At 40.1% G+C, this 17,275-nt stretch overlaps 1 protein-coding gene across 16 annotated transcripts in view; it reads right to left on the bottom strand.

Moving 5' to 3' along the window:
- Positions 1-17,275, bottom strand: part of FMNL2 (formin like 2) — a 270,469-nt gene that overhangs the window by 100,275 nt on the left and 152,919 nt on the right. For all 16 annotated transcript variants that reach the window (XM_065561726.1, XM_065561731.1, XM_065561729.1 and 13 more), the window contains exons 3-4: positions 5,444-5,524; positions 1,739-1,815 (exon numbers count right to left, since the gene is read on the bottom strand). In XM_065561726.1, the coding sequence (XP_065417798.1) occupies positions 1,739-1,815; positions 5,444-5,524 (158 nt within the window). The remainder of the gene's footprint in view (positions 1-1,738; positions 1,816-5,443; positions 5,525-17,275) is intronic.

Genomic DNA, 17,275 nt, shown 5'->3' with positions numbered 1-17,275 from the left:
ACTTTAGCTCTGCCAAACTGCTACGATTGCTTACAGATTGCATTGGCTTACTCTGGCAGATTCATCCTGAAATTTGGCAATCCTGCCAACATGGTATTAGAAATGATGGTCTCACTTCAGTATTTGATGGTCAATTTCACTTCATTTCTGTAATGTTTCAGAAAGTCTTTTGACATTTTGTGGAAATCCCGGACATGCACTGCCCTACTGTATTTCATCACAGCTGGTTGCCAACTGCAGTTTTGGCTCTTAAAGAGTGGAATCTTGATTTTAATCCACGATAATCTGAGGCTGTTGCTTGCTCCCATATTTAGTCTCTGGGATTTAGCAGCACACCACAACATACCATGGAACAGACATACAGCTCTCATGTAGCTAAGCCAACAACTATTCCAGGCCCATGTAAGGAAAGAGGCCCATTGGAAAGACATCACAAAGACTGTGCTCACAATGTTTACTGAGACTACTGCCATCACCCCGGGACAGAGGTTCCTCAGACAGATTAGTACCAGCTCTTTGTCACATCAGCCTAAGTAATCTTTAGTGAACAAACGCCTCAAAATTTATTTTTAAAATATTGAGTGATTTCCCACTGTCCAAGTCTTAGCTCGCAGTCCAAGGACTCCCTGACAGTGCTGTAGGTGCAGAAATTCTGCCCATACAGACAATTCAATGTCTATTTTACCCTGTCTGCCTGATCTCTCTGGTAACGTACATTGTTTATAAGTATGAAGCAGTTGTGACACTGTTATGAGGCAAAGGGACTTACAGAAATAATTTGTGGAGTGCAACCAGCTTTTAGGGACACTAGCTTTATCAAATCCAGAGTCAAAATCGGTTACTTTCTATGACCTCTGTGCCAAAGAAGCTGGCAGACAGAGTTTTCTGTTGAAGGAAACCCAGTGTGATTAAGAAAACAGCTGTTCTTTTGCATCAGTCAATCTGATAACAACTACTCCTTTCCTTGTTTCATCAAGATATAATCGCCAAGTGCAGAAATCTACCTAGGGAGCCTATTTTAGGTGTACACATACTGGAACCATTTAACAAACTTTAAAGAAATCTTATTTTGGTCTGACATGCTAATGCTGAATAATGCTTCTACTCCATCAGTTTCTGAGTCTGGTTCTGAGTATAGGTTGGCAAAGTTGATATGAATAAGCATTTGAAATGGCACGTGAAATTAAAAAAGCCAGTTCTCCAAAATTAATTTTCCTATTAATATTTGAAGAAAGATTTGTGCTTGTGAATGTAAAACATTGATAGCATTAACTAGCAATAAGGCATTATGCAAACATGGCATGCGGAAGTTTCAAAAGCAACATTTCATTGCTCCTCTGCAAAATATTACTATTCCAGACCTGAGATTTCCTGAGCAGAAGCTATAAATCAGGGGGCGGAGGGGGGGAATGGCTGACTAAACTGCAGACCCTATCAGTCTCATTTCTCTTCTGATTTACCCCAGGGCCTGATACAGCTCTTAAAGAAATCAATGGCAGTCTTCCCTCTGACTTCAAAGGCAATTGGATTGGGCCCACATTGAGCAGATTAAAAGTGAGCCTTCAAGGATGACCAGCTAACATGTTAATGTACTGCACAGTCCAAATCCCAGCCTTCTAATCTTTAGTGACCGATACATTAGGACCTCTCATTCCTTAAAGAGCATGGAGATATTTTCCCAAAGCTAGCAGTCAGTAGACATAAAGACCCAAATCATGGTATTATTAATAGGTCTTACCCAATATGATTTGTTCTTAAAGAAATTTCCAGTTCTCGTAGTACTTGCGTAGATTCTTGGACTCGTCTTCTGAATTTCTGTAATTCAGTTGGGGGGAAAATACTTAAGAAACATATTTGGACTCACATGATGCTATTCAAAAATGCCAAAATCCCATAGGAGACAGAACGTGTTAAATATTAAAGTATATTGAGAACATTTCCAAATCCTAAGAAATGAAAGACTGTTAATCAGACTAGCAACTAAAAGACACTCAGAAAAATAACCCCTGCTTCCAACTAGTAGTTTCCTCATTTGAAAGTGTGGAAGGGAAAAGGAGAATTAAAATTCTGTAAAGGTATATATATTTCTTTACAATACAATTTCTATTTTAGCACCAAATATTTCACAGACAGTTCCAGCATAGGAACCTGATTTTCAGCAATGGCCAATAATTTTGCACCTGCAATCTTGTCTCCACAACACAAGAGTCATTGGCATTTACATCTAACTACCTGATTTGTAGGTGCAAACAAATAACCAGATATCTCAGTCCTATCATCTGTGTGCTGTGATTATTTGTAGGTGCAAAATTAGAGGCTGGAAGGAGGCTCAGATCAAATGCAAATATGTAAACTACTGGGTTACAATACAGTACAGAACACTCTAATAATCTTGCTTTATTTTGAATATCTCCCATCGGTGGAGTTCCACCAGTGGCAGCAAGAGCAGGAATACATGAACCCAAGAAATTCAGAGTTCAAGCCAACGCTATCCTTATCTTGAACGGTCCAGTGATGTGAATGAAGAGCATGAATTGTATAACACTGGTCTGTGTTACACTGAATGTGGTTTTTCGCCTTTAATCTCTTTGGGGATTTTTCTTATGAGAGAGGAAATGTTCCTGTATGTTTCTTACTATATCAACGAATGCTGATTGCTGATCAGACTGAGGCATGTCTACACTATGGCACTACCGTGGCACAGCAACGGTGCCATGGCTATGCGCCAAAGCACCGTAGTGTAGATTCTTCTTACAGAAACGGAGGGGGATTTTCTGTCATTGCAGGGACTCCACTTCCCTCGATATAGCTGTGTCGTGATGTAAAAGCACATCTCTTTTCTGCTTGCAATGAAGACAAAGTCTAGTGTTGCAGTGGCGATGGGAAAGCTGGGATGGGGGGAGAGACAGAGGTGGGAAGAATGTTCCACAACTGCCTGTTGCATGGTCATTATCCTCCAACTGGGTTGCTGTTTGCAACTTGGAGCAGAGAAAATTAAGTTTTCTGTAATTTATAAGATTATAAGAAGCCACCAGACTGTGATTTGTTTAGCAATATATAATTTAAACATGGCTAACCTAAGTGTTTGAAAATGCAGCTCACATGGAAAAATAGCTACTTTTCCAGGAGGAGACTTTGCATACCCAGCTACAACCCCAAATTAATATTATACAGCAGTGTTTGGAACTACCTCCTCCTGACCATACAAGCGTTCAGGATAGAAAATGCTGACACAACCTTAATTACAGCAATAATTATGGTAATGTGAATAGTCCCCCAACCATCAGTCCAGGGAGCCCAATTGTAAATCTTTCCCCTTTGCAGTCTGGGCTGACTAGTTAGATAAAATAAAACAAAAGAGAGAAACTTGATTAAGTTATTTTTAACTTAACAATTGCACTAGGACAAAAAAGGTTTTAATGTGCTCATGGACTGACCACAGAGCAAACCAAACACTACATGAATCTGAAAAATCCTCCAGGAAAAAACAAAGCCCCTGTTTACCGTTTGGTTTTTTTTTTTTTTCCTTTCTCTTTTTACTATAATCAGCTGTTGACAAATTTAAAGTTAAGAATGGCATTTCCTTCTTGTCACTTCCCACAACAAGAGAGGCATTGTGTTAGAATATACTTTTATTGCAGCCTTGAAGACATGAGCTAATGAAGGCCAACAGGAAAGAAAATGATACCTAGTGTATGCCCCATTGTATTTCTTCAATAACATAGGCCCACCTCAACTGCAGTATGTGGTTGGTCCTGGGCTTGGAGCATTGTGGCAGGATATGTATTTTACCACAAGACACCAATTAAGCTAATTGTATCGCAACACAAAGCAGTGATTGTTTAAGCTGGAAGAAGGAGAACCAGTCATTGATAGGAGCTATGTTCTGGTTACCTTCTTTTTTTTAAAAAAAGAAAAAAAAGCTGTTAAAAACAACAACACAGAACATGAGCAAACAGCTGAGGTAAATAAATACCAGTGATCTGAAATATATTTGAAAGCAAATTGGGATGAGGCCCCTTGTGAATGTTCTCTACCATCTTCAAAACCCCAGAGACTAAACTCCTCTTTTTATCCACAGGATAGCCAGGACAACAGCTATGCAAACTTCCGCAACTGAGCTGCCAATGTGCCTCCATCTTGACCCCAGAAAGACCAGAATAGGACTAAGTAACAGTGTTCACCTAAAACACTCCTCCTGTTAGCAGGAATACAAGACCTCTGCTGACATACTGAGGCAGGCGGTTCATTACCCTACCCAGCTGTAAAGGAGGTGGGATCAGTTCTCTAAAAAAAGAGGATCAAGTGCTGATCGTTGGTGGGCTGTTTGAGGCAAACACTGGTAGTCCATCTCAAACACAGGGCTGGTCTACACATAAAACTTCACATCCCTGAGAGATGCAGTTAAGTCGACCTATGCCCAGGTGTAGATACCACTAGATTGATGGAAGAATTCTTCTGACAACCTAGCTATTCAAGGAGGTGGATTAAGTAAAATGACAGAAAAACCCCTTCTGTCACTGTAGCAAGTGTCCACACGACAGCAGCATAACTGCAGCACTACAGCTATGCCACTGTAGCGTTAATAGCGTAGACATATCCATCTAGGTCTCGAGTTCATTTCAGGTCTGCTGTTCACCCTCCATTCCCATTCACCCCATGACCTCTTTGATGAGATTGCCAAGAAAGGGTCAACTAGTGCCAAAGGTGATAGTTTTTGTTATGTGGACGAACAGCCACTAGGAACTGCACTGAGAACACAACATTCCTTTCACATAGCTGAGAAAAAAGCTATCAGATGGCAACAGCTTTCATTTTCCACCAGCAGTGGCTGGAATTGAAGTAGGAATCATGAGATACAAGGCTCTGTAATCCATTAATAACCTGGGCTATTTGCTGCACCCACAAGTCATTAAATCCATCTTTCCTTATGCCAAATGTTTCTTTTATTTGCAACACCTATTTAGCTCTTTGCCTGCTGAACTGTGAAAACTACAATGCTCTAACAATTTCTCTTTGATTCTGTTTGTTTTGTTAGGACTGGAATCTGGGAGACTTTCGTAAGGTTGGTCTACACCTAAAACTTAGGCCGACATAGCTACGTCACTCAGGGCCATGAAAAATATCATGCCCTGTACAACACAGTTAGGTTGACCTAACCCACACTGTAGACACAGCCAGGTCAATTTTTCCTTGGACCTAACTACCACCTGTTAGTGAGGTGGATTACCTACATCAATGAAAAAACCCCTTCCATCAATGTAGGAAGCGTCTGCACTACAGCGGCACAGCTACAATGGCATAGCTGTGCCGCTGTAGTAGAGACATGGACTTCAAGATTTTTACAAGGCCTTTCACACACAGGGAGGAACTCAAATCAAGGATGATTCTGCCTATTAGTGCAGAAGTGATAGCATACTAAAGGACACAGAATACTTCTTACCTTCCTGGTTACTGCTGGATCGAGATAGCCCTTTAATTTCTGGATATATGTATGTGGAGGATTCTTCACTTGAAATCTTTCCTGCAGAGAGCACATAATCATCAGACATTTAAGCAGTGACTCACTGTATATTCTAACTATATATTATAAAATTCAGCTGCATATATCTGAAACTGTAAGATAAACCTCACTTGCCTGAAAGCTCTGGAAGAATTAAGTATAAGAGAGATGGTTGTATAGGTTTGTTTAAAAGATGTCACCACACGGGCTGGCACACATTTAGGAATGACATTAAAAACATAACGGACAGGCCAAGGTGGTTTCCTTTATGGAAGAACCCACATTTTTACAGTTATTCGTATTTCAAGAAACGGGAAATGGGGGTTGTTAACTTTATAGGTGATTTTTTAAAATTATAAATTAGTTTGCAAGCTCTTCCAGGCAGGGACCACATCTTTGTGTGTGTTTACACAAGGCCTATCAAAGGAGGGGAGGGGGTGCGCTAACTGTAACAGTGACACTTCTCATACCACAATCTGTTCAGATGTCCTAAACTGACTGAAACTTATACCATACAAAATACCACCCATAGGCAAATGTTCTCCTGTCATAGGGTATATATGATTCACAAAACTATAGGGGGAAGAGGCTGAAGTAGCGAGTAGCCTGGAAAAAAAAATAGACACAGCATTTGCCTTTCTAATATTGACTCCTTTTAAAAAGGCTTTTGAGGGGGTGTCCAGCTGGAGTTAACAGCCCTCATTATAGTTGTCAAGAGTATTCTGAATACTCACTACTCACATACTTTCAGTCAGATGCTGGCATCCTTGCACAGGATCATTGGTGTTTACACTGACTGTAAAGTACATGTAAGGGCGACAAGCACAAATCAAAGAGTTACCAGGATACAGCACTGGTGGGCTCTGTTACCTGGGATTTTTTATACTTCTTACACTTTCCCTACCCCTACCCCGGACCTCTCTTCCATTTTCTGTACTGTCTTGGACATTTGGAAGAACCTTTCTATCTGCGCCCATGAGAAATTTTACTTTCACTCCTTAAGATGCCGATGCTTTTATTCTCCTTGAGAAATCAGTTTTTCCAGTACGTATTTAACTTGACAGTGTGTATGTGAATGCATCTTCACTGAGCAAAGCCCTGGGTAATAACACGAAATTATGACCTGAGGAGGAAGGAAGCGGATTAGTTGTGATTATGCCCTATCAGTCCTTTTCCTTAATTTCCAGTAGAATGAAGGACAGCTTTACATTCCAGCTTTAGTATTTCATATGGACAAGAACCATGACTATATCTTGTAACGCTGTTGGCTTTCTTACCTCCTATAGACTGAAAAATGATTAAAAGTTTCCCTTTCATTTTCAGACTGATTACATAATTACACAGTGTTGTAATGTCTACAGGACTTTACAATGCTTACACATAACATTGAAGTATTTGTTTATCCTACATCAATATGCATTAAATCCACAATGTCCATAATACCACATGCTACTTTCTATGTCAACACAAATCCTGCACACTAATATGTTTACCACACACAGGAACTAACTTTTTCTACCACTATCTGCCAACACTGTTTGAATGTTGAATGTATTGATAACTGAGGAGAGTTCTGCTTGAAGAGAGCTGAAAGCTCTGTCGTTTTCCTTAAAACAATGATTCACAATCACATCAGACTTTTCATTTCTATTTATTCCCTTCTGGTCTATACTCCAATCCAAACTGCCTGTCCTCTTGATATCAATTCCTAGATTATCTAGGCTTTTAACATAGGTACAACATTTCCATCCCCATTATCAGGTCAGCTCTGTGAATTTCTATTCTATATTGATATTATTCCACTTAAAAGATCAGCTATGATTACAGCTGTCATAGGTTTGGTAGCTAAAGCCCACCTAGGAGCTGAAAGAACTGCGCAGGGCCCGGATCAGCTATGCAATAATTACATGATCTCTCTAACACCTGACTCAGCTTCTGTCCCACCAGGACTAAGAGATGGAGAGCCAACAGATATGACTCTCCATTGAAAATTCCATTTCTCCATTGCAATTGTATAAATTCTCAGTAAGGGCCTGATTGAACCTCCCAGCACAGGACAACAGAGAGGGAAGCTACAGAATGTTTATGGCTCAGGAAGGCACAATGCCTTCTAGTTGTTCACTGAAGTGCAGGTGGAGCATACTCCCTGAACCATCTCTTGGGAGATTAGCCAACTGATTAAATGTGCCCTACAGTGTGGAAGGGGACCCAGGCTTTCCTCTGCCTGTACATGACTCGTGAGCCAGAGCGACTTGTACCCCAGGGTGTGCTAGCAGGGAGCAGTGTCTTAACCAGGAATTGCAATGGCACCAGGCCTCTCAACAGGGGGCTACAAAGGGTATGTCTACACTGCAATTAAAAACCCACAACTGGCCCATGCCAGCTGACTCGGGCTCATGGGTCTCGGGCTAAGGGGCTGTTTAACTGTGGTGTAGACATTCAAGGCTTGGGCTGAAGACCGGGCTCTGGGACCCTGCAATGATGGAAGGTCCCAGAGCTAGGGCTCCAGCCCAAACCCCAATGTCTACATAGCAATTTTTAGCTCTGCAGCCTAAGCTCTGCGAGCCTGAGTAAGCTAACCTGGACCAGCCACAGATGTACCACAGGGCTTTCATCCCCATGCAGATGTACCTAAAGATGGTTCTTTGAGACCTTCCTGGCTAGAGCACTTGTGCAAGAGGGAGGCATAACAGGGGAACTCCAATAGTGGATCAGACCAGTGGTCCCTCCAGTCCAGTTGCATATCTCTGGCTAGCCAGGTCCAAATGCTAGGTGCAAAAAGGAAGGTATAAAAAATCTTATAGTGGACATTTGTTCCCTTCCTCTCCTCTATAGCCGATTCTAATGAGTACATATTTTTGTTAGCAGAAGTTGTAAGCCACTTCATTCTTAAGCTCCTGAAGAAGTTTTGAGTATATACCACTCACTCCTAGTAACTTGTTGCTCTCTAATATATCAGGTCTCATCGGCACTTTCTCTTTTAACATCTCAATCACAGACAGGCCTCATCTTTATTACTAAAAAGAGTAGGCGCCCAAAGCCTAGTCTACACTAGAAAAGGTTTGCCTATGTAGCTATTGCAGTCAAACATATTAGTGTAGATGCAATAGTAGCAAAAAGCGCTCTTGCTGGTATAGCGTGTGCCAGTTCTCTGAGCACAATGGTCTATATGGCAAAGAACTTTTATGCTAGTATAACTGCATCTACAATAGAGCTTTTGTTGGTATAGAAATGTCATGAACAAAATCACACACTTATCCAACATTACTATACCGGCAATCTCTTCATGTGTGATTTAGAACCAGCTGTCCAAGAAGCAATACGAACCTTGTCCTGCTGTTACATTTGACCATTTTGTTTGTGGGTAGATGAAGTCACTCATTATCACTGGTTTATTAGACTTAATTGCCTCTTTGATCTCCCTCAATATTATTGTTTTCCTGTTCTGGAAGCTAGTAGTCAAATGCTGCTTTATAGTTTCATTTTTATGCACTGGATTTTGTATCAGTATAAATCTACTATATGGGCTTTCCCACACAGATTGTTTATTTTCTGTTAGATTTTGCGGAATCTGTTAAGTGTAGTACATGTTTTAATCTATCCTTCCTGTATAGTTACTATAGCCAGGTATCAAAGTATTGATTTATCATTCCACCATGCTTCAGAAATATCTATTATGTTATTCCTCTATTCCTATTATGTAGAATGTTTCCCTATAGGTCACCAATCATTGCTTTGGAAGTTCTCATGTTGGTTTATGAACTTCTATTATAGTTGGGTCGGATGCCTGTTTTCATTTATTTAACTTCTTAATCTAATATACTTTCACTTGCATGGAATTTACTTCTGTGATCTCAACCTATCCATCCTCCAGTTCAGCTCTAATACAGAGTAATACCTATGTATGGCAAACATTCCTAGCAGATGGCTGTTCAACTTGAGGACTCCTCAGCACCTGTCAGCTTTCTCCCAGCTCTTTGTTTAAATACTTCCTCCAAAGGAAGGATATTCCTTAAAATATCTAGCTCAGATTTTAATATCTGAGCTAGAAACTGGCTTTTGCTTCAGTTAAACTACAGCTCATCTCTTCCGTACAGACTCTCTGTCTTCTCCCAAAAGTTCCCCAGGCCAGTACACTGAAACAATCTGGCCCTAAGCCTCTGTGCTCATTTTCAAGGATAGTTTTGGGTTATAACTGCATTTAGTCTAGTGGGTTTTTACTGTTTTATAGGTTATGGGCTAGACAGTGACTTCCCCTCTATGGTACATAAGGAGGAAACAGGGCTCTCCTTAGTGGGCACCTGCACAGGGGGCTGTCAAATTCTTTGATCCTTGTGCTCTGGCACACAAAGAAGGCCTAGGGTTGTCTAGCTGGTTTGGTAAGGTAAAGATACAAGAAGGCTGCTCAGAGCAGGAGAAGCTGCAGAAGGAAAGACTCTTGTACCCATGGGGAAAGACTGTGCGAAAGAGTAGAAAGGCGGCCAGTATTAAATGAGCAGAAGGAGCTGAGAGAGACAAAAAAGACATGGAGGAATTTAAAAGAAAAGAACAATTTTCATTTGATTCCAGTATGGTTGTTTATTATTATTATTTCTCAAAGACTTTAAGGTCAGAAGAAACCATCATGATCATCTAGTCTGACCTCCCTTCACATTGGCCACAGAACCTCATCCACCCACTCCTGTAATAGGCCCATAACTCTGGCTGAGTTACTGAAGTCCTCACATTTTTATTTAAAGACTTCAAGTTACAGAGACTCCACCATTTACTCCAGTTCAAACCCGCAAGCAATCCATGAGAACCCAGCAGGTCTTGTGTCTCTGTGCTTGGCTCCAGTCACCTTGCTGCTAGCTTCCCGAGGGCAGAGTGTACTGAACACCTCTTCTAAAAATCCACCCATAGCAGGAAATTTCAAAGGCTCTAGTTACACAGTGCACTCTGGGGCACAAAAACGGAAATGCCTTAAAATGTTTTTAATTGGAACTTAGTGACAGGAGAGGAATCAGGAACTAGATCAGGATGAAAATGGAGAGTAGAGGGGGAGTTAGGACTCAATGGAAGGGAATCTGAAGTTTGGGGCTACATTTTGGGGCATTCCTGTTTTGTCTGAATGGGACTGCCCATTCTAAAGCTAAAGCAACAGGATGGTACTGAAAGGTGCAATGGAGGGCATGTTTCTTTCATAAGAAAGTCCTTCTCAGCTTCCAAATCAAGGGCAGCAATGGTTTTAACAACACAGCTGTCAGGTCAGGTGACTTAAATAGGCCATACCTTGACTTTGGAGTTTCCTGTATGGACAATGAAGGCTTGCAGGTGGAACAGGTGTGAGTGTGCATTTCCTTATCCCCACCTCCCTGTAAACTAACACAAGCTGCACATTCCATATCTAGGTGCTTGGTCACAAGCAAGCCTACAGTGTTAGCACAGAAAACCCACAGCATTCTGACTTCATCACCTATTTGCTCTGATTTGGGCCTTGTTCAGTGGCTGAGAGTCTCTTCCACATCAGCAGGATATTTGGAATGTAAATGTGTTTGGGGTGATGGGATAGAGGGCATATTTGTAGCTTCTGACCCTTGACCATGCTCTTTTAATTAAAGAACAAAGACATACCAAGACAAAGGGTTTTATTCAGAGCTGGTATAAGGAGGTACAGTTCCACTGACTTCAACCGAGTTGTACCTGTTTACACTAGCTCTGAAACTGGCCAGTAGAGTGTCATGGAATTAAGTATTTGAAACTTCAATGTTTGTAAAAACCTTCTCTTCATTAGAATTGTCTGTCTCTGTGTGTATACAATTACCCAGGAAATTGCTTAATAGTAGTTAAATTGCTGCTAATTGGAGCTGCTACCAGTATGTTGTGAAAGGCCCTACAGTAGACAGATGCAAGGAGTTAAGGGTATGTTTCCACATGATGTGCAGAGGCTTACTCATGCAGCCTCCTCTAGTGTTAATGGAAGTCATCTGTAAAGCTCTGAACCATGCAGAACACATACCCCCAGCAACTGACTGTAAAGTAACAGAGATCGCACAGATAGAGCTGAACTAGAGGGAACCCTCAAGGAAGTAAGAACACATTGTGCCCTAAGATGTACAAAGGGCACATTTTTATAAAATAAACTACTTTGAATAGCAAGATGTTAACTAATAATTGGGATATAGTCACTGTATTGTTATTTTTTGTGTGCTCTTTACAGAGTGTGACTGGGTCGGATCACATTTACAGTAGGCCCCTTTTATGTAACTCCGACAATAGGAACTTTTACTTTAAGTCATTAAAAAGTTAAAAGTAACGTACACCCACATCAACTCCTGCTAACGCCCCCTTACCTTACCGGAGCAAGGTAAAGGGGCCTTAATATAAATAAGAATCTGTCCCACTGTGCGCTGCTGAACAATTGTCCTTGCCACTTCTCAAGTTATAGGTGCAGTTCAAAGGCAGTTGAAGTAGTGGTCAGCTATAAATCTAGAGATACCGTAGAGACTGAGTTTTAAAATTGCCCTCCAATGTTGTGCCTACATTTATGTCTACAATGAATTACAAGAAAAAATGTTAACAATGTACAGTCAGATAGCTAGATGACCAAATGTTACCATTTGCAACTACAACTGAAGGAGCAAAATAGCAGGCACAAAATTGGAGGCCAGTTTTACAAATAAAGCAGGTAATTTACAAGTCAGAATGATGATTGGTACAAATTAGATTGTATCCAATTCAATTCTTCCTGAAAATGAACAGTTTGAATCTTGAAAAGGGTCAGAGCACATCACAAGGCTTTTTTCCACATTAGTTTGAACAGTTTATTCCCTCTCTTCTTGGGAGTTCTTCAATGGAGATATAGTTTGGCTATGTTTAGTCTAATTCTCAAGAGCAGAGCTTTTATTCTTTGGCTGCCTTGCACTTATTTAATAATCAGGCATTATATGTTAATACAAGCTTTTCCTAGCTGCCAATTTTAATATTTTTAGTCTTCTGAGACTAAACCGAGACACTTAGAGGACTCTAATTAGCAAATTTATTATAGTTTACAGTGCTGATCTTTTCTCTGTTTTGATTTGTTTTCTCAAAGTCTATCAATAATTATTTACTGACATAATCATCTTTAAAACAGCAATGAATGTTTTTTTAAAGTAGTTCCTTATTGTGCAAAGCAATTCTTTGAGTTGAAAGACACGAAATAAGTCATTATCAGTAACAGCAGGCATCAAACATGTTTCTTTCTAATCAATGATCAGTAGTTGGAAATGTTTACTAACCCTGAAGACATTTTTATTAGTCTATAAAAGTGCTTCCAGTCCTAGAAGGTCACAAGGGGTCAGACTTTAAAAATCACACCATCCTGACTATGACTATCACCTTGTTTTTCCCCTGATTCAGCTGTTTTATATTAGAAGCTAATGTCACAAATTGAGACTCCAAGAAGCATTCAAAATGCATAAAGCATTGGTTTGTACCTCTTGCATTTATAAAAGGAAAGCAGCCACTAAAATTATGCCAGAATTCAAGTGAGAGGAACAAGACAAGACGCTAATCAGAACAGGATTTTATTAACTGATATTTTGCCTCTCATTCGACCTGCAAATGAATTTTTTACATTATTGTAAATCTGGGAATTACCTGCTTTCTGGACAGTGGTACATAACACACAGCTAACCATTCTGGCTACCGTGTAATAGAACTGATCCAAAATTGAATATAGCAAGTTCTAGAAGCCAAGCCAGTGTTATTTTCAATCTGTGAAATAATATTTTTGTGCACAACAGCACTTTATCATATTTTGGTTTAGTTCCTTACTTACCACTCCCATTTCACTTCAAAGGGATCTTTCAAATGTCATATGAATAAGAAGCATTGTTCATTTGAAGGATCCAGGAAAGGCAGCCACATATAATTGAACAACAACCTGCTAGCATTTGGGCAGTTTGCCAACTTCATCATCTTCAATTCTTAGCATTTCATCTTCAAAGCACTGTGCAGCCAGCTATTTATTTATTCATTCAATTTCAGCCTCCCTTCAGGACTATTATTCCCATTTTACAGATGGAGAAACTGAAAGGTTAAGTGACGTTCCCAAGGCCACAAAATTAGTCACTGCCAAGATTAGAACTCAGAAGCTTCTGACTCTTGCTTTTGTGCCCAGGTCACTAAACCACACTCCTCTAATTCAACAGCTCTGCTCCATTCTAAGTGAAGGGTTTACTGGAGACAATTGTACTGCAGGTTTACAGCTTAGAAACATGCGATCTGTATGCAAGCCTAATGAACATGTTTTTCAAGTGTTAACCCCAACAGATTGAAAATAGCTCTGCATAGCATCTAAAAGTGATTAATTTCTATTCAGATGAGAAAAAGTGTCTCCGTTTATCAGATCCCTACTGACTAAAACACCTGACATCTTCCTTTTTAATAGATAATATTAATTTAAATTCTCTGATCTCTGACATATTCTTGGCTTTGTGCCATGCCTGAGAAGACACAGTACGTAATTAAATAGTAGAGCAAAAGTTATGCCAATACATTATTTTCCTCTTTTCTTATGACCTTCTGAACCTTAGATATTGAGCTTTTCTATTCCAACGAGTTCTCCATTAAATACAATTCACCCAGTGGCTTTATTTCAGGCTTTGTCTTCATTTTAAATATCTTTATCATAGTCTTTAGTCCACCCAAGAAAATATTTTTTCTTAACTTTGTTAGCTGATGATTGTAAAGAGTTTGGTTATACTCTGAGAAGCTGTTGCCTAAAAATAATATCCTGCAATCCTGTACTGTGGAAATTCACTAATCTGCACTAAGGGTTTGAGCCAAAGCCTTGTGAAGTCAGTGAAGTTATTAACTTCAGTGGGCTTTGGATTGGACTCTCAAAGATGAGGTCTGCCATGGACTGCTCAGGTTTATGGAGTAGCAAAGTACCAGCCCACTGTAAGTGCTCTACTCATATTTCAAGGCATTACTGGCAATCAGGGAAAAGTCAGGGGGTTCCGTGGTGTTAACCTGTAGGGGATACAATATCACTCACACTGGCCCAACAGGAAAATCTCATTGATCTGTGTTTCAGTGACTGGTACCCCCAGAACTCCATATTCAGAGAGGATTTGATCTTTGCTGACATTCTACTGTATATGTCTTCTACCGAGACTGAAAATTCAACCTGTGATCTGAAAATCAGGCTGGGTTCTTTTCTGGCTTTCACAGCATCACCAGTAATAAAGATTCTGCAACAAGAATTTCACTGGCAATTTGATTGCTGAACAAGATGGAATGGAATCAAGCTCACTTTTCTGTAGCTATGCTAACTCTGCAGAGATAACAAGAGTGAAAAGCCGGTTTGTCAATCAAGTAAGTAGCTGTGAATCACAGACTGACAAATTAGATAGGAGCTTGCAATGAATTACAGCGATAAAAACAATAGATGCTACACTAGGTATCTATGAAGATGCATCACAACATGGAGTACTGATGAGTTTCTGCAGAATTTGATATTTTATTAAAGAAATATTAAGGTATATATTTATCTTTCAAATAGGAGCCTACATTGAGAGCAGTTGCACATACCCCTAGAGACCTGGTTTACTCAGCCAGAAATTCTCTGTGCAGCCTAGTAGAGCACATGTTGGAGTAGGAGCTACAGATAGTATTTACAGCATGCAGTATGTGTTCCTCTTGTGCTGATTCGATTCCACTAGCTAATGCAAAAGGGGAAGGATGATCGTTGCTTGAATCCCATCCCCTTTAGAAAGATTTAGCATCAGTAGATGCACTGATTGTGTCAGTTCCCTATGCAGGGATGGACACGTGCCATTTCCTTCTTGCACTCGTATATAGCACTATGCAACAGTTTCTAGTGCTTATGACTACAAACACAAAACTACTGGCTGAACTCTGGGATTCTGCACTGCCTGACTGACACTGAGACATTGCTTTTCACAGGACATTCACATTCTTCAGCTACCACAAATGATAGGTTAAAAAACACTGTACCCTTTTCGCTCTCCCTTTATATTTCCTCCCCCCCTCGCCCCCATCCCATTTTTGGCTGTTAATAATTGCTGACAAGATAAATCTGTTTCCAAAATAAAAATTTATATGGCAAGGGGTTTAAAACCATTTGAACTTATTTTTTTTACCACACGTACTTAGAATTTAAAATTCAGATTCAGCTCTCCAAAACTTAAGAGCAGAAATGTAAACCAGTTTGTAATTTCATGCCATATAGTCGTCATCAGTTCCTCTTACTGCAATCCCAGAGATTTAGAATGAGATAAAACAAAGCTAATAGATCACAATGGGATCTATCCTACCTTCAGTATGTATGAAACTCATATTAACAGCAACAGCACTTATTAACGTGCAATGAGGAAAGCAAAATCTAACAATTCTAGTCAACCCTTATTTATCAGCTACATAGGCAGTAAATTAGCTTATCCTTAATTTTCAGTAAAACGGTAGGTTTTTTTATACTAATGCTTAAAGACTGTGGAGTGGGGGTGATGTATACAATTTATTAATTATTATTATATCTTTATTTTATAGTGGCAAAAATGGTGCTAGGCACTTCACAGAAGACAAAGTGGGACATTCCTTGCCCCAAAGATCATACCATCTACATTTCAGGCATGACCTATTGAGTGCCCAAGACAAATTGTGGGGAAGTAATGGAATGAGGAAGAACACAAATTACCCCAGCACAGCCACGTGGATAATCTGCTTGTGTGTTTGAGCTTCTTGGGGGAGGTAAAGTTGTTTGTTTGTTTGAATAAGTAATAAAATAAAGACACAACATAGTGAATATTATTGACTCGATTCTTGTGGCCATAACTCATAGAACAGGTAAAGAAAAATTGTTGAATGTATTGTCCAAACTCTTGAGATTACACACATGATCATAGGAATCCAAGCCTGTCATTGATTAACTTGCCACCCACACACAAGTCTCCCATTGACTTTATTGAGATACCTGCTCATGAAACAATGGCACAAATGTGCCCTAAGGGAGTAAGGGCCTGACTGTGCTCACCTCCTCTATGTGTGTGTGACAGAGGATTTCAGTGCTTCCAAAGGAGCCGCACTCATTCCCTGGTACAGCCAGTGTTCAATGAACATTCACTCAGCGCTGGCTGCCTCACCAACACTAGTGTCTCTCTAAAATCCCTTTCCTCAACAATGTTACCAAGGAAATATTGGCCAGCCTACTTCAACAGCAACTATTAGATTTACTAGCAGATCATGACACCATCCTATCTCAAGGGGCTGTTGACCCAGCTCAGGACCTTGCCTGGGTGGATGGAATTAGCTGCACTCATTCTTCTCAAATAGATCCCAGATTGCATGATGGGCAGCTGCTCCTTATCCCCCATAGAGTTACAGGCCTAAATCCTATCACTTCTATTTTTTCATATACTATATATCAAACCATTGGAGCGGGCACTCCAAATGCTATGGGCTACAGTGCTATCAATGTGCTGATGTCACCCAACTCTACAACTTCTCATCAGGTGTGGACAATGCTGGTTCCCCATTATCACAGTGTCTGAAGAAACACCTTGAAAAGTAGTTGGTTCAATCCAGTTAAGACAGGCTGGTAGGGAGAGGGAACTACAGCCTGGTTCCTTGGTGACAAGATTGCTGTAATTTATATACAGCAACAAAGGCAACAGAAATACAGACGGGCAAAATCTGGAAAATAATGGCAGTGATTTTTAAAAAGAACAACGGGTAAATCTGCTCTTAGTGAAGAACTGCTGGATAATTTTTAATTGGGGAGTTGAA

The sequence above is a fragment of the Chrysemys picta genome, chromosome 11 (genome assembly GCF_011386835.1).
Source record: "Chrysemys picta bellii isolate R12L10 chromosome 11, ASM1138683v2, whole genome shotgun sequence".
NCBI lineage: Eukaryota > Metazoa > Chordata > Testudines > Emydidae > Chrysemys > Chrysemys picta.
The sequence above is the reverse complement of the archived record's forward strand: the minus strand, read 5'-3'. Positions and strand labels throughout refer to the sequence as shown.